Source organism: Cavia porcellus, unplaced genomic scaffold, assembly GCF_034190915.1.
Source record: "Cavia porcellus strain 051 isolate PalLab524CR breed Dunkin Hartley unplaced genomic scaffold, mCavPor4.1 scaffold_13, whole genome shotgun sequence".
In the NCBI taxonomy this organism is placed as follows: Eukaryota; Metazoa; Chordata; class Mammalia; order Rodentia; family Caviidae; genus Cavia; species Cavia porcellus.
This window is the reverse complement of record NW_026947496.1, coordinates 71,955,602-71,978,031: the sequence shown is the minus strand read 5'-3', so window position 1 is coordinate 71,978,031 and position 22,430 is coordinate 71,955,602. Positions and strand designations below refer to the sequence as shown.

Below are 22,430 nucleotides of genomic sequence, written 5' to 3'. Positions count from 1 at the left end.
ACATACAAAATATATTTTCTGGGTTATGTATGTAATATGCATCCTTCAATTCAGTACCCATGAATCCCTTGGATAGACTGTGTGTGTAGGTTGCTGAGATATAATTCACATATGAATACAGAGCTGAGCAAGTACTACAATTTTAGAATATTTTTATCACCCTCAAAAGAAAACCTGTGAGCCAGGGGTATAGCTCTGAGGCATAGTACCTCCCTGGCAAGTGCAAGGTCCTGAGTTTGAGTCCCAGTACCCAAAAAGAAAAGAAAAGAAAACCTGTATCCTTTATTATTCACTTCCATTCCCCACAAAGTTCTCCTTCCTACAGGCAGCCACAAATTTCCTTAACTCTATAGATTTGCCTATTCCAGATGTTTCATATAAATGGTATCACAATAATAGGTGGTTGTTTTCATCTGCCTTCTGTTGCTATAACAAAACTTCTAAATAACAGAGGTTCATTTAGCACAGGCTCTGAGTCTGGAGAATCCACCAAGAGGCCACATTCAGCGAGGTGACTTGTTGCTGGTGGGGACTCTATGCGAAGTACTGAGGGTGTGCAGTGGCGTCACACAGAGAGAGGGGAGTGTACAAGAGAGTGAGGAAGCTGGCATTTGTAACAGGTTTGCTCTGTGACAGCCCATTATTTTATAATTGGGTTAACCCAGTCACATGGGCATAGCCCTTGTGATCTAAGCAGCATTTCAGGGTCTCACTTGCCTCTCACTTCTGGATACCTCGTACGGGAGATCAAAGTTCAATATGAGTTTTGGAGGATACTCAAATCACAGTCTTCTGATTGGCTTCTTCCCCTTAGCCTAAGGTTTTTGGTTTTGTCTTGCAGTAGCAGGGATTGAACCTAGGGCCTTCATACTGAGATACTGAGTTTGAGTCCCAGTACCCAACCTGGGCAATTTAACAGCTCAGTGAGACCCCGTCACCATGTTTGTTTTGTGATCAAGGGCAGCCTGAGAAACACAGCAACACTCTATTTCCAAAACAGCAGTGAAAATAATCAGTGCAAGCTCCTCACTGACCTTTGAGGCCTTATTCAAAGCTGCCTGCCTCTTCAGGCAGGCCTTCAGGTCAGAGGGATCTGGGGCGCAGTGCCTGTGATGCACCTACTCCTGTATCTCACAGACAGATCTGCAGCTCTTGAAGCCACCTGCTGCTCATCTACAAACTGGAACTAAGTACGTGACATCCTCCCCATATGTGCCTCTTCTGATGCCAGGGGAGATAGTGTCTGCAGAGCATGGGTCAGAATGCCTGGCTCAGTAACTACTGGGTGTGACACCTTTATGACCTCCGAGCTCTAAAAATGTCTCATGCATTTCCATTTCTGGACCTTTGCTTCTCCTAAGGAAGTGGGAGAGGAAATGAGGGGTAAGCAAGCAAGGAGCAGCTTGCTGGCCAAGGGGAGACCCCAGAGAGCACTTCCCAGGGTTAATCCTGCAGCACCTTGACACCACCTCTTAGCTGCCCTGAAGATGGTGCAGGGATGGTGCCTGGCCTGGTGCAGGGGAGGGGACTCAGAGCTAACTGCCTCCTAGAAGCCGCTGGGCAGGAAGTGAGGGTGGAGGCAGACAGATGACTGTGACAGGAAGCCAGGGAACAAAGGAGCCACACCTGATAGCAGCCAAGGAGGAGGAGGCCTCGGTGGAGGGGGTGGGGGAAGAGTAAGGTGGCTTAAAGAGTGAAGGGGTGCGATGCAGGGGAAAGGGAAGAAAGAGAGACCAAGATGCTGGGCAGGTCTGACAGCTTCTGAGGATGGAGCCAGTGAGGGGATGGCAGCCATGAACACTGCCTGGGCCCTCTAGCTGAGCTCAGGGACTGGGGAACCAGCAGAGAAGGCCAACAATAGACCCCTTCAATGTAGAGGATGGACAAGAAAGGGCAACAGAGAAAGCAGACTAATAGCTTAAGGATAGTAGTAGCTAGGGGGTGGTGGTGCATGTGCAAGCCTGTAATTCTAGCATTGGGAGGTTGAGGCAGGAGATTTGCCATGAGTTAGAGGTCCGCCTAAACCACAAACACAAACTGAGTTCAAGACCAGCCTGAACTACATAGGTAGACCTTGTCTCAAAAACAAAACAAAACAAAAACCTTCTAAGACCCTGTCTCAAAATAAAAAAAGGTATGGGGATACAGCTCAGTGCAGAGGCTCTGGGTTCAATCCCCAGTATGGTAAGAAAAGAGGAAGAAGGAGGAGGAGGAGCAGGAGCAGCAGGAGGAGGAGGAGGAGGAGGAGAGAGAAAAGAAAATCAGGAGAAGGCAAAAGAGCCCGTCCCTCCCCAGCAGCATGGATGCCGGCTTTCCTCCTTCAGATGCTGGTCTCCTCACTTGGTCATGCTGCACCTCTCAAAGATCCGCCCTCGGCCCTCCCCTATTCCTTCTGTGTCCTCTTTTTCCAAGGGAGCTCATTCACCCCATCTTCAGTTACCATCCATGCACACATGGTTTCCTCTGTGTATTCCTGGCCCAGCTCCTGCCCATAAACTTTCCACCCAGAGATCTAACTGCCCACTTCCAAAGTCAGCTCTTCTCAAAGCCTCTATCATGGTTTAAACACTTGTTTCCCCTCAGAGTCATAAGGTGAAATCCTAAACTACCAAGGTGATGGTACTAGAAGATGGTGGGCTGGGAAGTGATCAGGTCATGAAGGGGAAAACTTGCGGTGGTGCTCGAGCATCCATGCAAGGGTTTCCTGGACCACTGCAGCATGGCAGGACTTGGATGACGCCAACCCTGAGGAAGTGGGCCCTCCCTGAAGAGTAAGTCTACTGGCAAGTGGGTCTTGGACATTTACAAGCCGCCTAGTTTATGAGATTCTGGTACAGCAGTCTGCATGAACAAAGGCAGCCTCTTGAAGTCAAATGCAAAGGTTTGCACCCAACCTGTTCCGTGCACAGGTTAGAGAGCTTGTCATATGCCAACATATCATGTCACCCCCCTTCTTCAATGGCTCTCAAGATAAGAACAAAACTTTAATAAGCTCTACAACGCCTCTCCCAACCTGATCTCTGCCTATTTTCACATGTGTCATTTGCCCTTCCAACTTCATGGCCTTTGTGGGTGCACCTCCTCCTCCCGGCCGTTCCTTGCTGTACTCACTGTCCCTATCTCTGTGAAGGACCACTTTCTTAGGGAAGGCTTCCCTTATCTGACAAGCTCAAGTGCCCCAATTAGTGTCCACACAGTGTCTTTCCTTATCACTCATCATGGCTACAGTGTTACCACTTAATTTGGGTAATCAAATAATTCAGGCTGCACTAAACTGAGGGCGAGGACCCAGCGTGGTTCTATTTATTACTGTATCCTTACTGCCTGACACAAACCTGAGGGACACAGCTGCCATAGCCTAAACATCTGCTGAATTACTGTGTGATGGTAAGATCATGCAGAATGAAAATAGGACTTCAGGTAGAAAAGCAACAGTGAAGGAAGATATGCCAGCGTCTTTGAGAAATAAAGGGAATGATGGGAAGTCAAACAGACAAGATGCCTGGAGGACCATCCAGATAGTGGCAGACTTCCCAAGGATGCATAAAGTGAGGATGCACCAGGATTACTGAGCCAGGCATGGATACAAGAGAAGCAGAGACTTTCAAAAGAGATTTGCCCTTTTTCTGACTGTATTTTCCTTATAATAAAAAGGAAGCTGTCCTCATAAGCAGCATCCAAAGGGCCCTTACTTCCTCTTAGTATGAGCAGGAAAGCTACCTTTCACCAAAGGAGGCTGCCAGCCAATGAAAACAGGGCAGCTGGGGCACCCACGCTGGCCACTGAATCCCAAAGTGCTGCCAAATGCACCCCAAGCCGACTCACCAACAGGAAACCCTCTACCCCGAACCGTCATGCAGTAGCCCATGAGCAGTTCTAAGGGATTCTTTCCCAGCCACTGCACACTGGGTGCTTGAGGCCTGGCTCCCAACTCTTGCTAGGGAGACTGTACCTTGGTCCAGCCAGGAAACTGAATGAATGTGTCCTGGGGCAGGTCTGGGATCTCGCTGGGAATGGAGAAGTTGCCCACATAGAAGGCCGGAAGTGTGTAGTTCGATGAGCCATGAACACAGCGCTTGTCATGGAGGTCAGCATCATGGTTAGCCCAGCTCCCCAGGTGGCTGCGCACGGCCACTTCTGTGTCCAGTGGGAAGACTGTCCAGTTGGTGAGGATATGAAAGCCAAGGGTCATGTTAGAAACCAAGCCCTGCAAAGGAGAACAGAACCTGCTGAGTTGGCAGGGAAGAAAATGGGCTTTGAGAGTCTCTATGTCCAGCCCTGCTGCCTGGGAGACCAAACTGAGGTAGCAAATCACCCACCACAGACAAGACCCAGCACTGTGTGCACCCAGGGAATGCAGCTCTGACTTAGGCCTGAACTGCATTGCATGAGAAGAAGTGCATTTCCAAACCACAGCTGCTCTCTTGTTTGGAGGGCAGGATGTCATCACAAAAGGCCCAGAGCTTCTCTTCTACAAGAAGGGGAAGGGCTGCTTGCGCACCTGGCCCCCAATCTCCCACTCCTCAGTACCTCCAGAATGGGAAATAGAGTCTGAGGAAGGAGAGAATGGGGGGGGACACCCCACTGTAGATGATGGGGTGTGGACTCAACCTCGCATAGAGCCAGGAATAAATGTGACCCTGAGCACCTCAGCTGCCTCACTGGGATGATCGCCTCGGAGCCCACTTGCCCTCTGTGAGGACCAAGCAAGATTAACAGGGAATACTCTGATGTCTGTAAAAGAGTATGACACCACAACCCTCAGAAATAGATTTGGAGGGCAGAGGATAGACTTCTGTTGGCGCAGCACCTGCTTGGCAAGCACAAGGTCCTGAGTTTGATTGCCGGTCCCCTCACCCACTACCTCCCCTTAAAAAAAAAAAAAGTGTTTTTCTGCCAGGTATGGTGATGCATGCCTGTAATTCCAGCACTTGGGAGACTGGCAGGAGGACCACTGTGAGTTTGAAGCCAGCCTGAACTGCACAGTGAAACCCTGTCTCAAAAAGACAGAGAAAAAAAGAAAGAAATGGGTTTGGGATGTTGTTCTATCTGTCCTTCAAGGGCCAGGACTGCAGAGACCCTGGGTATAAGATATCAACCAAAAGCCTATGTTTATGGCCCCCTACCCTTTTATTCCCTTTTATGTAGGGACCTTCCACATTCTTAGTGGAACCTCAACTTTGTCTCAGGGCACCTTCTAGTCTTAAGTGTCCTTTGCCCTTTTCATAATTAAACACTAAGCAGGCAGTTGTGTGCCAGGCTTTTTGTGAAGTACTGTGAGCCCTGAGACTGCACAACTCAGTCCTGCTCACCCTATGGTCAGCATGTCTGCAACAGCCAGATAGGAAGCTAGTGACCATGGCCTGAGCACCAGGGGCCAAGACCATCATGGTTGATGTACCTCAGTGTGTAACTACCCTACCTCTGAACTCCCCCAAAGGGGTCAGGAAGTAGCCCCAGACCCCTCCAGTGCTAGAGGGATGGTACCGGGAGAACCTTGGAGGAAACTTCTTTACTCCTGCAGGTGGTGAGCTGCTAGGGAGGAGATCACATTTGATGCCTCTGAACCCCCTGAAGCACCTTAGGGGACATCATGTGAACTTAAAAGCTTGTTGAATAATGCTCTTGAAGTATTTGCTGCAAAAACATATTTAGATGAGACGCCTGGGCTCAGAGGGACCAGTGAGGCGAGAGGCAGTGTGGCAATGAAAGGTTTCCTACCACACCAGAGCCCAGGCCACAGACCCGGAGCCCACTGGGAGCTGGGCCAGAGCCTGCAAGGGGGCAGCTCTGAGGAGCATGGTAGGTCTCGGAAGTGGAGGGAGAGCTCAGGGAAGAGGCCTCCTCCTTTTCTTAGGGTGTAGGGGGTGGATTTTCTTTCTTTTTTTTTTTTTTTGAATTTTATTTAAAAAAAAAAGAAACAATAAAAATAGGGCCAGGGATTTAGCTCAGTGGTGTAAATCCCTGCCTGGCAAGCTCTAGATCATGAGTTCAACCCCCAGTACCAGAATAACCCAAAGAAACCAATAAAAACAAAATTTCAAAACAAGATTATGGGAGAGTAACAATAGTTGGTACATTGTATATTGTTGTTCTCAAAGTAGTTGCTTCTATTACAAGCTAAAGACATGAAAGATTGATCAAATCATATAGGTACACACCTTTCTTTTCAATGAACTAATATCAGTTAGTAGTGTAACCATATTAACTGTTTTGTGTGCTTATATATATATATATCTTTTCTTCCCTTTCCTTTCCTTCTTTTCTCCTTTCCCTCATCCCAGTTTCTCTTTCCCTTTTTCCCTTTGAACAGCTTCCTTTCACTTCAAAATATCTATTATAGGGTAGGGGATAAAGTCAGCGGCACAGTGTCTGCCTGACAAGCATGAGGAGTTTGATTCCCGGTAGCAAAAAAAAAAAAAAAAAAAGAAATAAACCATATCTGTTGTACACTCTGGATCCTATTTACTCCTTCAGGGAGACAATACAATGGTACACATGCGTGTGTGATTTATTTCAGATGATCTCAAGCTACATCCATTTCCCTACCAAAGCCTCTAGTTTATCCTTCTTTATGGTTGAGTAGTATACCAATGTATAAAAGTACCACATCTTTTTTATCCGTTCCTCAGTTAATGGGCATTTGGGTTGTTTCCAAGATTTAGCTACTACAAATAGTGCAGCTATAAACATGCAGGGGGGCTGGGGATTTAGCTCAGCGGCATAAGCACCTGCCTTGCAAGCAGGTGGTCGTGAGTTTGATCCCCGGTACTGATAAAAAGTTAAACAACAACAAAAAATGGGTGTACATATATCACTGTAATATGTTGTTTTTAATTCTTTTGGGAAAATATCCAGAAGGCAATAGCTGGATAGAATGGGACCTCTAATCCTAATCTCCACAATGATTTCCACAGTGGTTATACCAGTCTGCATTCCCACAAACAGTAGGGAAGAGTTCCTTTTTCCCCATAGTTCCTCTAATATTTGTTTTTGGTTTATTTCTAGATGATGACCATTCTTTCTGGAATGAGATGGAATCTCAGTTGTTTTAATTTGCATTTCTCAGATGACCAATGATGTTGAACATTTTTTCATACATTTATTTGCCATTTGTATTTCTTCAACTTAAAAGTATGTATTTATCTCACCAGCCCATTTTTGGATTGGGTCTTTGAATGGGGGGGTCTGATTTTTTCAATTCTTTATATGTTCTAGATAATATCCTTTGTCTGAGGACAGTTGACTAAAACTTTTTCACACTCTGAGGGTTGTCTTTTCACTCTGCTGGTGATTTCTTGTGATGTACAAAAGCTATTTAATAAAGTAAGATCCCAATTGTTGATTCTTTGAAGTATTTCCTGTGCTGTTTGGTTTTGTTCAAGAAATCTCTGCCTACACCTATTTTTTCAAGATTTCTACCTACTTTCTCTTCCAGTAGATTGAGTGTTTCTGTTTTAATATTTATATCTTTGATCCATTTTAACTTTAGTGTAGTGCACAGTGATAGACTAGAGTTAAGTCTTTGGCATATGCAGAGCCAGTTTTTCAAGCTCCATTTAGTAATGAGTCTGTCTTTTTTCCAGTGAACATGTTTGGCCCCTTTGTCAAATATAAGGTGGATAAGAGTGTCTGTAGTTGTGTCTGCATCTTCTAATCTGTTCCACTGATCCTCAGGTCTGTTTTTTTGCAAGTACCATGATGATTTTATAACAGTGCCTTTGTAGTATAACTTCAGGTCAGGGATTGTGATGCCTTTGTTGCCCAGGACTGCCTTTGCTATTGTAGGTCTCTTCTGTTTTCAGATGAATTTTAGGAATGTTTTCTCCAGTTCTGTGAGACATGTTTATGGTTTTTGATTGGAATTGCATTAAATCTGTATAGTAATTTTGGAAATATGGCCATTTCCACTGTTGGTTCTTCCTTTCTTTCTTTTTTTTTTTTTTTGTCTTTTTCGTTTTTACCGGTACCAGGGATTGAACTCATGACTGCCTGCTTGCAAGGCAGGCGCTTATGCCGCTGAGCTAAATCCCCAGCCCCTGGTTCTTCCTTTATAAGAGCAAGGGATATCTTTTCATTTTCTGAGAGAGAAATAAAAGGAGTAAGGGTAGGAATGGAAGAAGTTAAACTATCATTATTAACAAATTACATGATACTCTACATAGAAAACCCCTAAAACTCCATCAAAAGACTCCTAGAGCTAATAATCAAATTCAGTAGGGTAGCTGTATCAAAGTCAACACTCAAAAATCAGTGGCAGGGCTGGTGATACAGCTCAGTGGCATAAACGCCTGTCTGTCAAGCACAAGGTCCTGAGTCTGATTCCTGGTACAAAAACAAATAAACAAACAAAAAATCCCCCCAAAAACAATAGCATTCCTGTATACAAATAAGATGCTCACTGAGAGAGAAATTAGGGAAATGACACCCTTCACAATAGCCTCCAAAAAATGAAATATTTGGGAATCAATCTAACAAAGGAAATAAAAGATTTATATATATATATTGAAAATTACAGTACATTTTTCACTACAGGATCAGCAAATTCAAGCTCAAGGGAAGTGATCCGGGTACAAAGCTCAACTTGCTCATCACTTGCAGAGGAACAGAATTCTTCCAAAGAATTCGTCTTCTAGGTTGTAAGACAATCCAGGGTGGTTCACTCAACAAGCCTAGCAGTGTGTGTGTGTTCTTAAAAAGTGCTTCACAATGTATGCCCACCGAGAAGCATCCAGTTTTACTTCTTAAATATATAAAAAAATTTACTTATAAGTTAACAGAGGTGAAAAGAAAGAATATATCTGCGAGTTTTTAAATGGATACGGCTTCTCTAGTCCCGTCTCGGCCCTGCCACTGTGACTCACCTTACCTTGGAATCATTGATATATCTGCCATAGTTCACACGCCCCATGTTCTCCACCAGAAGGTCCAGGTTGGCTCCAGGTTTCCCTTGTATGTTCAGAGACAACACACGGCTTCGCTCGAGGACTCCCTGGGGAGCCTGTGGGTTCAAGGCCAAATCAGAACTGAGTGGAAAGAGGAGGCAGTGTGCAGCCTCACGTCACTGTCCTGCTGGGAGCCTCGGCAGGCCTGCAGGCACATCAGGCAGGGACCAGACCCGGAGGGACTGCTTTGAGACCCTAAGTCCCTGTCACTTGCCTGGTGGCCAAGCTCCCCCAGTCAATGGGATGCCAAACTGGAAAATGACAGACACAGGGAGGCTGGTTTCCACTGTTTTGGAAAGTTTTTTGTGGAGATAGGGTGTCATTATCCAGTTCAGGCTGCCTTTGTACATGCTTATGTTGCCCAGGCTGGCCTTGAACTCACAGTGATCCTCCTGTCTCCCCTCCCAAGTGCCAGGATTACAAGCAAGTGCCACTATGCCTGGCTGCTTTGGGAAGTTTTACTGCTCACCTATTTTTAAAGGAAAGAGAATGGAGGAAAATTCCTGTTAGAGGAGCTGCTTTATGTTTTCACAGTACAAAAATCAGCCACTTTTAGCTTCTTCACCACATGGAGAGAGGAGACAAATCAGAGAACCAAGATAAAAATCAGAATTAGGTGGAGTTATTTTCACCTCAAAATGGTTGATAGGATGCATTAACCACAAAATTATGCAACAGAATGAAGGAAAATAACAGGTATTTTGTGAGCAACATATTCTTAACTTTTTAAAAGGTTGTTTGATTTTTTTTTCAACTGGCATTACATTGACCACAACTAAGATAACTCCCAAACAGCAGACCAGAAAATAATCAATCACCATAAATACAGTATCATGTTTCAGATGTTCTCCTCACTGAAATTAAAGCTGCTGATTACAAAATAATGAAAATATTTAAATTTTTCTGAACAAATTTTCTTGGATATGTATATCTTTTCACGTGTCCTTTCCTATGACTGTCTCACTGATAGGAATGGATATTTTACACTCTCTGCACTTGTTTATGAAATCAAGTTCCTGATGTCTTTCAGTTGTAACTGGCACAAGCAATCCTTCGGAACACAACCTCTCATCAGGGCAAGGTGGCAAGGTCAGCTTTGTGTAGTGTCAGATACAAAACAACCAGGAATGCATGCTACCCTTCAGGAACACAGGGCACGGGCACACACTACGGCCAGGCAGAGAAGGATGGCACAGGGCAGGGAGATGCAGAGGCACTCGCAGCCGGTGGGTCTTTGAGCAGAGTCTTTAGAGCTGGGGTGCGCATGGGGAGTGTTCCAGGAAGACGGGCTCTGGCAGAGGTGGCATCTATGAGCAAGGGGCAGAGCTAAGGGATTTCAAGAGGCCAGGGCCCGAGGCCAAAGAGGCAAGCAAAGGCCTTGAGTGCCATGTTAGTAAGTTCCACATCCCCGTCAGGGCAAAAACGCACTGTTCAGACTCTTACCCCGTCTACAGCCACATAGGCCCGATCGTGGACTCCATTCAAGGGTAGAGAAGAGAGGCGTGTTGAGTTGCCACAATCTTCAGGAATTGTTGTTCGGTACAGCACAAACCCAAAATACTGGTTAGAAAAGGATATAAAAAAAAGATATCATTGCTGTTCATCGAAGGAGAACTTGGTTTCTCTAAATCTGTATGATAGGGATGTTTTGAACATGATAAGGAACAATAAGCTTCCTATACAACCAGCAAAGCTCAAGGGAACCAGTTTAGGCTTTCAGATCTTTGCATAATTATCCTGTTCATAAGCTGCAGGCAGCCTTGAAGAGTCTCTTACCAAGCGTCCCTGTTCCACTGGCAGGTTTAGTCATCTGCTTGGAGTGATTCAGGGGATGGAATCATATCAAAAGGTACTGATGTTAACTCAGAAAACTAAATCAAGAAAGCCCAAAAAAGAAACAAGACACAAACACCAACAGAGCCATGAAATAAAGTTCTGCTCATGTAAACTCTTCAGGTTCTTGGGCTAAATCTGCTCTCATGGAAAACAAGACTCAACTGAAACTATTTAAAGTGAAGCAACAGAGAGAAAGAGAGGTGAGAGGCTAGACTGTAACTGTTGCTAAATTTGAAGTTAGTTTTAGAGGCTGACATCCCTAACCCTGAATGAAGGTGTGAACTAGCCTTAGGACCCACAGAATTAGTTACTGATTTTGTTCATTTCTTGCTTGCTGCGGGCGTGAGCAATGGTGAGCTGAGACAACATCCTCAGTAATAGGAGAGAATCCAAATAGGAATCTAGCACGCAATAGAGAAAAAGATCCTGACTTCTGGGCCTGAAGTAGAAGGAGGAGGAGCTAAGGAAAACATTCCTCAACTTCCCTGGGTGCAGGAACCAGCTGTGCACAGGGAATCTTACTCATCCTGCCCAGACTTTCAAGCACCTGTCTCCCTCATTTGTTTACCAAAATGAGCCGAAGTGGTGAATGCTCATTCTGAAACTGCAGAAAATTCTATAAAGGGCTTCTAGGAGTGCAGTAGAAGCCAGGGTGTCCCTGTACACAGATGTAGCTGAAGTCTCAGGGTCAGAGAGCAGCCTGCAGAGGCCCCAGGCTCTGCCCCAGTCCTACAGCCTGCCCTTCCCCACCCCTGCAATGTCGCTGAAAGTAAGTATTCTAGGTGCTTGCCCAGGCCTGAAATAGCCAGGGCCAGGAGCCCCACCAGAGAGGGCTGCTGGCGCCAAAGATCAGAAAGCAAAAGCCGCTGCGGCTGTGCAGACTCATAGGTGAACTTCCAAGTGCTCTCCAGGCTGCTCGCACCCTGTGCCTCTGTCTTCTGTGAGTGTTCGTTGGCTCTGCTCAGTGAAGCCAAGTCCCACTTTAGAGATGAGGACGTAGCCAGCATATGCTAGGCGAAAAACCCCCACCCAATGTCAGTAAGGAATGTGTGGGTATAGAGGGGTTGGTTACCACTGCAATTATATGACAGAGTTGGTACAATAAAATTATGGTGGAAATAGTAGCTGGAGGCAAAATACACTCAACTTTGCTATGTTGTTACTGTGTCACCTTATTTTTTAGACTCCTAGAAGGTGACCGCCACAGAAAATCAGAAAGGCTCAGATAACCTAACATTTCAAAAAATGGTGCTGAGATCCCATGACAACCAGAGAATCACGTGCCCTGGGAAATGCTCATCACCAAACACTCTTTCCTAATCTAATTAGTGAGGGACAGACTACAAACAACCTAAACTCTTGAAAAATGACCCACTCAAGAGCAATAAGTATAGGAACAGTATCTGATATATGAGGACTAAAGAGACATTTCAAATTGGAAAATGGTTTGAAAAAAATGTAAAGGGGACGTTATTGGGATGACTAGGGACCAGCTAACAGGATGGTATCACGGTTAAATTTCTTAAGTTTGATCAGAGTATTGTAGTCATGCAAGATAATATCTTCTTTCTCAAAAGGCTGCAATATATAGGGGTGGTGCTGACAGCTAAAAATGGTTAAACAAAAAAAGGAAGAAAACCAAATACATAGGAGAGAAAAATAAAGCAACTGAAGTAACTGTTAACTGAATCTGAGTGGAAAAGTACTATTTAGGTGTCTGTGGAGTACTTGTTCTTGCCACTTTTTAGATCTGAAATTTGCTAAGCTAATCAGGAAAAAAACTCTAAAAAATGAAAAGGGAGTATGTGAACAGTAAACACAAAAATATATACACACACATGAAAACAAGATATACTTTGTTCTCTTCAAAAATAGGAAAAACAATGTACAAAAAAGTGTACCAAAACCACAGTGCCTATATCACTGTGCTAAGAATTAAGTTTCTTCCGTGAGTATTAAAATAGTGGTTCTCTATGGGTGCCTAATAAAAATTCAGTACGTCAGCCAGTGTCTTGAATTCATAACATTTACAAAATCTGCTAAAGCAGGTTGACACTAAAATTGACACTAAAACTAGAAAGATCAGCCGCCATGTAGCTCAAGAGCCTGGAGAGCGGGGTTCCCCGTCCCAGCTTTATTTCACTCATTCCCTCACCAGCCTGCAGGCTCTGCAAGGAGGTGCAGAGAGCACAACTGTGTCAGCAGAAAAAGGTAGAGCTTTACCTTTGAAGGCCTACCTGTTTCACCTGGATAAATGTCAAGGGGTAAACACTTTTCATGGACCCTCTGGTACACAGGATGTCCAGAGCTCCCTCCACCGTCTTTAACTGAAAGGAAAGAAACTCACTGTCGCCTGTCAGGGATAAGGACAGCAATATTATGCCCAAATATCAGACACATTCGTGGATTAGACCAAACCCCAAAATAAACCGAGCTCATTCAAATTCTACTCAGTGCTGGTTTCTAGTAATTTTTGGTCCTTTTCATAAACCACTCCCTAACTCTTGATGAAAAATGTAAGTGATGGTAGTCTTAGAGAATTTCAAACTACTCATTTAGAAATAGAACCTGCTCAGGGATAAATACAACGCTGGTTTCCTGAAATACATGGAAACCAGCAGCTGCTTCCTCCATAACATCTTCAGGTGAAATAACTATAAGGAAAGTAGATAACCAGAAGCACCTGCACCAAGCTGGGACGTGCCGTTACGCACCTCACTGTAATTCTTTTACAGCTACTGCCCTCCTGTGAGCTTGTCTGTGGCAAATGTTCCGCTGTCATTTAGCATTTGTTTGGTGCTGCGCTCACCCTGCTGCCTAGCACCTGGTAGACAGGCTGAATGTTCCTTGTGTTCAGTCCAAGGGACCACGGCCTTCCACTGCAGGGAGTTTATTCTAGTGCAACAATAAGAGCACTAACAACAGTTACCGGTTACCCTGTGTCTTAACTATTTCATGTGAGTTTGAGCATAATACAACTTTTACTTTGTTCAATCCTCACAAGTGCCCAGGGACACTGGCAGGCATTACTGTTCTCATGAGACTCAGAGCAGCTAACTCAGGCAATGAGAGCAAGGAAGGGCAGTTAATCTATCTAAAACCCAGATATTTCCCAGCATAAAACTGATTAGGAGTCTTTAAACTTTTGGGGGGGGGTGAATGGGGTCTCACCATGTAGTTCAGGCCAGCTTTGAACTTACTACACAGCTCAGGCTGACCTTAAACTTGCAGCAATCCTCCTGCCTCAGCCTCCCAGAATGCTGGGATTACAGCCATGCCCCACCATGCCCAGTGAGAATTTTATAAACAATTTCCAAAGATGCCTGGTTGTTGTGCAGCACTGTAGAATTTTTTTTTTTTTTAACTTTTGAAATAAGATCTCACTAAATTGCCCAGGCTGGGCTTGAACTTGGGATCCTCTCGAATCAGTTTCTTAGAATTCTAGGATTACAGGTATATGCCACTGTGTTGGGCAAAAAAAAATCTTAATTATAATTCCATCAAGCCAGTTACTCATATGGGTTATTTTCCCACCCAGACAACTAAAGGAATGTAACTTATAATAGAAGCTTATACTCTATATAACTATATTCTATGTAAACTGAATCCAGTTACATGTCTATTTGCTATACATTGCTATACATAAGTTGTATACATTTAGGTTAAATAATGAAAAGCCATGTTGCTTACATCGTTTTCCTTCCTTATAAGCAGTATGTGCTTTTGGTACTAAGTAAGGTTTTTTAAAAGCAGTGTTCCGGTTTTAAACATTTGGAGTTATTATCTATTGCATAAAAATGAATTTTCACAGTTCTAAAATCAATCAACAACCTTCTCCTTAAGTAACTGCAGCAACGAGTAAGTAGAAGGAAAGTGCTCCCTTCGTAAGTGTGATTAAAGTCTGATTAAACTAAAGAGAGATTCCTATCAGACAGAGAGACCACATTCTTTGTAGAATGTCGCACACATATCTGACACTAGGCGGAAAATGTTACAAGAGCCCAATCAACCAACCATGTCAAAGGGCTTCTTGAATGGAAAAATTATACAATCATGTTTGGCATTTTGGTTAAAGATAAAAGCTTATGATGCTATTTTAGAATGTCAAAATTCTTAAGAAATAAGTAGTGCTTGTGTGTTTTCTTCTTGTGAATGAACACATGTAGGAGTTAGGGGTTGTAAGAGGGAAAAACCTGAAGACACAGACAATCAAAACAAATCAACTTGGCTCATGTCACTGCATCTGACTATTAAATAAAATCTCGCTCCTGCTCTAGAATAAACATCCTTGTCTTTTATTTATGATTAATTTCTATCTCTTTTCCTGAATTTCTCACTTACCAATAAACCAGATTATAAAAGTTAGGACATGAATTTGAGATCAATGGCGAGTATACAAGTTAGGGTAGAAACATAAAACGTCTTGTGGTTTTGGAGAACTCCTTAAAGAATGCGTGACTTATGGAAAGAGCCTCGCCTCATTAGGCAGCATAATGAAGAAAGAGTATGCGATGTCCACCAGTGCTCTTGGCACTTTCCATAAATGATCCTTGAACTGAACGACCAGAACGCCCTCAGGACGCCCACACTGTGCACACGGATGTGCCCTCCTGTGAGCATGCACACAGACTTCATCCTCCCTCACTCCATTTCCCCAGCAATGGCACCAACCCGATAGATTTTCAGAAAAATAATGAAGCCATTCCCCAGGACTGCACTTCAGCCCCTATGACTAAACCCCAAGCCCACTCCTGCTCTGTTTTCATGCTTCCCATAGTTTGTCTTTCTTACCTTTCTCAGAGCAACTTTTCCATATGCAAACTTCGGTGTAGAAGGAGGGATAATACCCTCTGGCACTTTTTCAAACTATAAATGGAAGTGCAAAATAAGTCAGAAAAGGAAAACTCTGTTAAACCTTTAGAAATGTATCCATAAAATTCATGTTTCAAAAGAAAGATCAAAGTCTCAAATGACAGTGCTTGTGGTTTTTGGAAAGAAAAAGGCTCACAGGATTTCTTCCAAAACAGAAATCTACTACATGCTTTACTTTTAAGCATGTGTCTGTGGGGATCATGTAAATATTTACAGAACAAAAAAACCTTAAAACAAAAATAGAAAAATGAGGGTGAACCCTAGAGGTCCAGAAAGCAGGGAGAGAATAGGCTGCAGATTTCTGACCAAACAGACTCTGAAAGGGGAGAGCTGCAGTAGGAAGATGATTCCTGAGATTGCCTGGGGAAAGTTTTGCATCACCATCAAATTTATGGTGATTATACGAGACTATTTCCACAAAGCATTTCTGAGTTGCTAGGGCCAAGGGTCCAGACGTATGTGCAGCCCTCCAATGGTCTGGAAAATACACAGGTAGAGGGCGAGTGAGCACCAATGATGCTGCACCAGAGGGGAATCCTGAGGTGGGGAATCTGGGTGGGGAACATGCAGGCAATTGATCAAAACATACCATGAATGCTTAAATTCTTAAAAATTTACTATGGTAAAAGATATATTACCATTAAGATTCCTCAAAATACTCCCCTTTGCTGGGCATGATGGCTCACATCTGAAATCCCAGCACTCAGGAGGCTGAGGCAGGAGGATCACTGTGAGTTTGAGGCCAACCTGGGCTACACAGTGAGTTCAAGGCCAATCTGAACTACATAGTGAAACCCTGTCTCAACTCCTCTGTCCCCCTGAAAATAATCCCTCTTGCTTTGAACACCCTTATCCCATCATTCTTGCTCTTTCTGAAGCAATTTTAAAAATCCTCTTTCATGTCTCTAGTTGTGCTCTTATGGCAGCCTTGATGCCTGAATGGATCCATGGTCATTACCACTCAGGGGCAGAGCCAGAAGTCACATGATTAAGTAAGGATACATAGTGATGTTTTCATTTGATGGAGATCACCATAAATAGTTGGTTACAGAAGGGTGTTCAAAAGACATGTGAATATTTAACTTAAAAAATTGATTACACTAAAAGACACATTGCCTTTGCTCTCCTTTAGATATTCAAACTGTCCCCTTGACTCAAATATACTTCTCATTCTTGGCAATGTGTCTTCTGTAGTAAGTTTTCAAAGTTTAAACCTTCTTTGTATCTTTCAGTCACCCTTTGTACACATGGACATATGTATACATGGACATATGTATACACGTGTAGATATGCCTGCATATATGTACATATTTGGGGAGAGAGGCAGGGAGGAGGAAATGTTGGAATATCTGGGTATGTCTCTAGTCTCAGAAAAATCTGAGGCCACCTTGGCATTTCTAAATAGGCTGCATGATAATTTCAGAATTTTTCTATTTCTCTCTCCTTCTTCCCCCTCTTCCATCCTCTGCCCAAATTTTTCTTTTTAAAGGAATAAAAATTAATGACTTTTAAAAAGAAGAGGACAAAATACTATTTTTTAATGAAAAGCAAAGAAAACTTCAGTTTTCTCTGTTCTATCATTTGGAGACAATTATTTAAAATTAAAAGTCACTTAATTTTTTCTGATTTTGCTTCTTCTGTTCACTAAATAATAAATTATTATTTCTTGTGTGAACTTGAAATGTTATCACTGATTTCTTTAACATATGAGAGTATTATGCTGTGTGTAACTATCCCATATTATCTTCCTTTGCTGTCCATATGGTCATGTTACTATTTTTATTTTCTCCACTGGTTACTATGTAACTATAAAGCGGTATCTTTGTGCTTTTATTTTTTAGTTCCACCAATTAATCATTTCTTTTATGTTCATACTTCTTAAAAGAATGTTATCTGCATCCTCTCTTAAGCTTTAGTTTTTCTCTCTCTTTCTAACCGTGAGCCCAGGCTAACATCACCTGTCCTGCTACCCTAAGTCCTCCTTTTGTCTGAATACTGACTCAGTTTAAAATCCATAAACGGTGCCCACATTTTGGTACATACACATTGCTCTCTGTGTAGCTAAGAGGGGTATACAGCTTCTTCTTTTATTTATTTATTTCTTTGAGGCAGAATCTCACTATGTAGTGCAGGCTGGTCTTGAACTCACTTATGTAGCCCAAGCTAGTCTTGAACTCATGATGATCCTGCCTCAGCTTCCCAAAAGCTGGGCTTATAAGCATGCGTGCACCACACCCAACTAAGAGTTGTATACTTTGATGGGAGGCTCTGTCATCTAGCTTTCTGTGTTAACTCATTCCTGAAGTTTGTAATTGCTTTTCTTTCTTCTGTCTTCAGGTGAAAATCTTTTTAGGTCATTCCAAATTTTTGAAGGTGGCATTAAGTTTCTTAACATACCCCTTCTTGCCCCAGATAACTCCCATCTGGAATTATCAGTCTTTCTGCTGTAAGAAATTGACTCTCACAGGCTTCATTCACATCTTGATGTTTCCCTGTATTATTCTCTTGGATTTTAGTTTCTGTTTTTGAATTTCTTGACTTTTTTGATTCACTGGAACACAGTCTGAAGTAACTTTCTCAGAACAGGTATGTGGGAAGTAAACTTCTGGAACCTTTGGTTGCTACCCTTAGTTTACACTTTGGAAGGGTACAGAACCCTATGTTGAGAACATCTCCCCAGAGAACACCAAGGGCACCATTGAGCCCTATCATTCATGCGGCTCATACCAACCCTGTCCTTGTTCCTCTGAAGGCTTCTTTTCCTTAGAAGTATGTTGCCTCTTTAGTCTCAGTGTCCTAAAATTTTCCAAAGGTGTATCTGTATTTGTATCTTTATATTTACATTATATCTCACATGTAATGGCATTCATTATGCTAAAGAAGTCAAGATCTCTTTCAATTTTGGACAATTCTGGGCCAGGGGTATACCTTGGCAGTGCAGTGCTTAATTGAAAAGCACAAATTTTTTTTTGAAAAATTCTATACTGTTTCACTTTCTCCATTTTTTTTTCTTTTTTACAGTAACAAGTTGGACACCTAGACTGTTCTTTTATATCTCTCATCTCCCATTTTCATCTCTGTCTTTTCCTAATTTATAGAAAATCATTTTTAATTTCTAAGTAATTCTTCTTTTTCTCCAGTGGCTCCTTTTTCAAAGCATCTATTCGTGTGTGTGTGTGTGTGTGTGTGTGTGTGTGTGTGTGTTACTAAGGACTGAACCCAGGGCCTACACACTGCAACATCCCTAGCTCTGCATCTACCAACTGCATGAACTGAATATAATCATTAGGTATTGTAAACATGTACTAACAAAATTTCTAAAATTTAGCTAAGATGCTAAGGTGCTCACACTGGACTTGAACTTGTGATCCTCCTGGCTCAGCTTCCCAGGGTGCTTGGATTACAGCACCTGCTCTAATGCTGTAACCTGCTCATATTTTATGCTTGTAGTATCTCCTCAAATCTCTTCAAAGGATATAAATTTGAGAGGTTTTGCTTACGATTGCACCTGTGTCCTGAATTTCACTGCCTCCAGGATCCCGTTTCTGTGTCATCTTGGCTCTTCCCTTTCCCACTGTAGGACAGATGGCTAGGCACATCCTTGTTTGTCATTCATATTTAAGAGCAATGCAAACAAATGTCCTGCTAGCTCCATAAGAGTCCTATTTTAACAATCATCTCTGCACTCTGGGGGCTTTGTTTTAGGGTAATTTAATAGAGTTAGATATAATGTGGAAGCTCTTTGTTCTTTGTTTTACTTTTTCTTTTCTTTCTTCTTTTTGTTTGCTTTTTTGAGACAGATCTCTCTATGTAGCCCAGGCTGGTGTCAAATTCATAGCAATCCTCTGCCTCAGCCTTCAGAGTGCTGGCATTACAGGTGGGCGTTACCACGCCTACACCTTAAGAGTAGTTACTTTTAAAATTTTCTTTAAGGAAAAAAAATTCCTCTGGTTTTCTGACTGGTAGAAAGTCTGTGTTTGAGTATGCTGGTAAGGAGGACATTACAGGAAATACACAGGATTTAATGAACTTTCTCATTTTCAGCTCCATTTTTCTCTTTTCCTTTCTTGCACCTGTATTCCCAGGATGTTGTGTGGTCTGGTTTTCCTTACTGTAACAAAATATCCAATGCAGGCTAACTTTAAATAGAAAGGAGGCTTCCCAGTATAGTGGCATCTCCCATTCCCAGTACTGGGGATTGAACCCAGGGCCTTCACATTGAACTACAACTCAGATCATTTTTATTTTTTATTTTGAGAGAGGGTATTGCTAAGTTGTCAGGTTGCTCAGGTTAGGTTCAAATTTGCAACTCTCCTGTCTCAGCCTCCTAGAATGCTGGAATTACAGGCATATGCCAACATGCCTATACCCTGCTACGGTAGTACACACCATTAATACTCAGGAGGCTGAAGCATAAGGATCACAAGTTTGAGGCCAGCCTGGGCATCTTAGCAAGACCTTGTCTCAAAAAGTCAAAACCTAATGGTAAAGTATTTGCCTAGCATTCATGAGCCTCCGAGTCCAATTCCCAACACTCCAGAGAGAGGGAGGATGGAGGAGGGGGACATGGCAGCAGTGGCAGCAGATTAGGGCATGGCTGCCAAATTGGCCTGGCTCTGGGGAGGACCTCAGGGAGATTAGTGCAAACACATATGGGAGATATGATTGTGCTTTGTAAGCAGAAGCTGGAGCAGTTACGTGGGGCAGAATGAACCCTAAGAAATTCTTAAGTCTTTTCCAAGGGCAGTACTTCCAGCTGACCCAACGACCTCCCAGTAAGCCCTGGTTTTTTTGTTGTCATTTTGCTTTGAGACAGGGGTGTACCATGCAGCCCAGGCTGGCCTTGAACTCCCACCCTCCTGTCTTGGAATGCAGCACCATGCCTGGCTCAAGGCCCACATTGCCTCCTGTGCTGCCACCAGGCACCAAGCTGCCAACACGTGGGCCCCTTCCACACTGCAGCTAGGGCCTCTGCCTCCTGTATCCTCGGTCATCACTCCTCCTTCTATAGTAACTTTCTTTTTACAGAAATCTTGTGTAACCACTCATGCACAGAAAACTCTTTTTTTTTTTTTTTTTTTAAATCCTGTTATTATCATTTAGTTGTAGTTGGGAAGGAGCAGGAGATAAATACAGTATAGATCAATCAGCCATCTTGAAGTGGAAAGTCCTTTCTAATCTGAATATTTTGGGTTCTGTATTTCTGTGAAATTTTTAAAAGATCATGCTGGCACATGCCTGTTGTGCCAACTATTCAGGAGGCTGAGGCAAAAGGATCACTTGAGTTCCAGAGTTCAGTGGTATTCTGGGAAATATAACAAATCCCTGTCTAAAAACAAAAAGGTTAAAAGAGATGAATGTCAGGCCAAAGAGTTACTGCTGATTCTGGAGCAAGATGTTCTAAAATCCCAGCTTTCTTGAAGTTGCAATCACAGTTTTTCTCCTTGGGTAGGTCACCAATCCCCTCTTTCTCTTCTAGCCCACATTCTGGCTAAAAAAGCAGGAAATACACATTCACAAAAGAGTACCCAAGCAGTGGGGATTTAGCTTAGTGGCATGAGCATCTTCCTGGTGAGTGCAAGGTCATGAGTTCAATCCTTGGTACCAAAAAAAAAAAAAAAAAAGGAGTACCCTACCTCAGTATGGTTTGTCTTACAATGTGCATTATTTATTTATAAACAGTAGTGGTTGTATCATGTCTAACTCCTAAAGTCAAAGTGGGGTCCTACTGACCTAGAACTACAGTCTCTTCTACTACATGGGAAAAACAATTCTGCACAAACATCACTGTTCAACTTGTATTCTGTTCACCTGCGGGAACCCTCCCAGGCCAGTTCTGTTCTCCGTGGTACTTCTCCCAGTGGCCATCAGCCTACTTCCTATATTTCTTACTTATAGATGAGACCTGAGAACTCGCTCAAGTTACAAAGAAGACAGGGAAGGAGCAGACGTTGTCACTGGGTCTAGCGTCACTTCCATGGCTTCTCGTGCCTCCTTCATTCTAACGATGACAGGAGAAAAGTGTCTTCCTTCATCTCTTCAAAACAAAAAGGAAAAACCTCCAGATTGCCACAAAACCTTTTGTCTTCAGATTTCTCTCCTAAATCCTTCCCTTAGGCATGTGCATCAATAAATTTAAGAGATGCTTTTCCCCTCTGTTAGCTTGATACTGCTACTTACCTAAAGCACTTTGCCATGCCAAATATGGACAATAATTCTCTTTTTTGTGATTAAGTGTTTCAAATAGATATGACAGGATTTATAGAACCACCCTTTCTATGTTGGACTTAAATTAATTCCAATTTTGGTATAAAAATAATATTGCAATGAACAGCTTTAGGGAGGGGCAGGGCAGGGTACCAGGAATCAGTCTCAGGACCTTGAGTTTACCAGGCCAGTGTTGTACCACTGAGCTATACCACTGACCAACATTTAAAAATTTTTACTTTTATAAATAAAGCCTCAAATGAGAGAATATTACATCAAAGAATGCGAGCATTTTATAGGACTCTTAAAAAGTTTATACCTAAATTTCCCCAAGATATGAAATATCTAGTCATAGATATGACCCAATTATCTGTTTGGACCTTGACATTTTAATGAATACTATAGCTAACTTTAACATAATTATTTAGCATCCATCTATCACATTTGCAGTAATTTTCTAGTTCCTTTTTCTTGACTTTTCATTGATATTAGTTTATCACTTAACAAAATTCTAACATTCTATCAAACTAATTCATGTTTCAGAAAATAGGCACTTGCCTATTTTCAAAA

At 42.7% G+C, this 22,430-nt stretch overlaps 1 protein-coding gene across 5 annotated transcripts in view; it reads right to left on the bottom strand.

The window, feature by feature from the left end:
* Positions 1–22,430, bottom strand: part of Glb1 (galactosidase beta 1) — a 122,584-nt gene that overhangs the window by 11,928 nt on the left and 88,226 nt on the right. For all 5 annotated transcript variants that reach the window (XM_063260443.1, XM_063260442.1, XM_063260440.1 and 2 more), the window contains 5 exons: positions 15,573–15,647; positions 13,019–13,108; positions 10,389–10,505; positions 8,870–9,001; positions 3,953–4,207 (listed from right to left, as the gene is read on the bottom strand). In XM_063260443.1, coding sequence (XP_063116513.1) covers positions 3,953–4,207; positions 8,870–9,001; positions 10,389–10,505; positions 13,019–13,108; positions 15,573–15,647 — 669 coding nt within the window. The remainder of the gene's footprint in view (positions 1–3,952; positions 4,208–8,869; positions 9,002–10,388; positions 10,506–13,018; positions 13,109–15,572; positions 15,648–22,430) is intronic.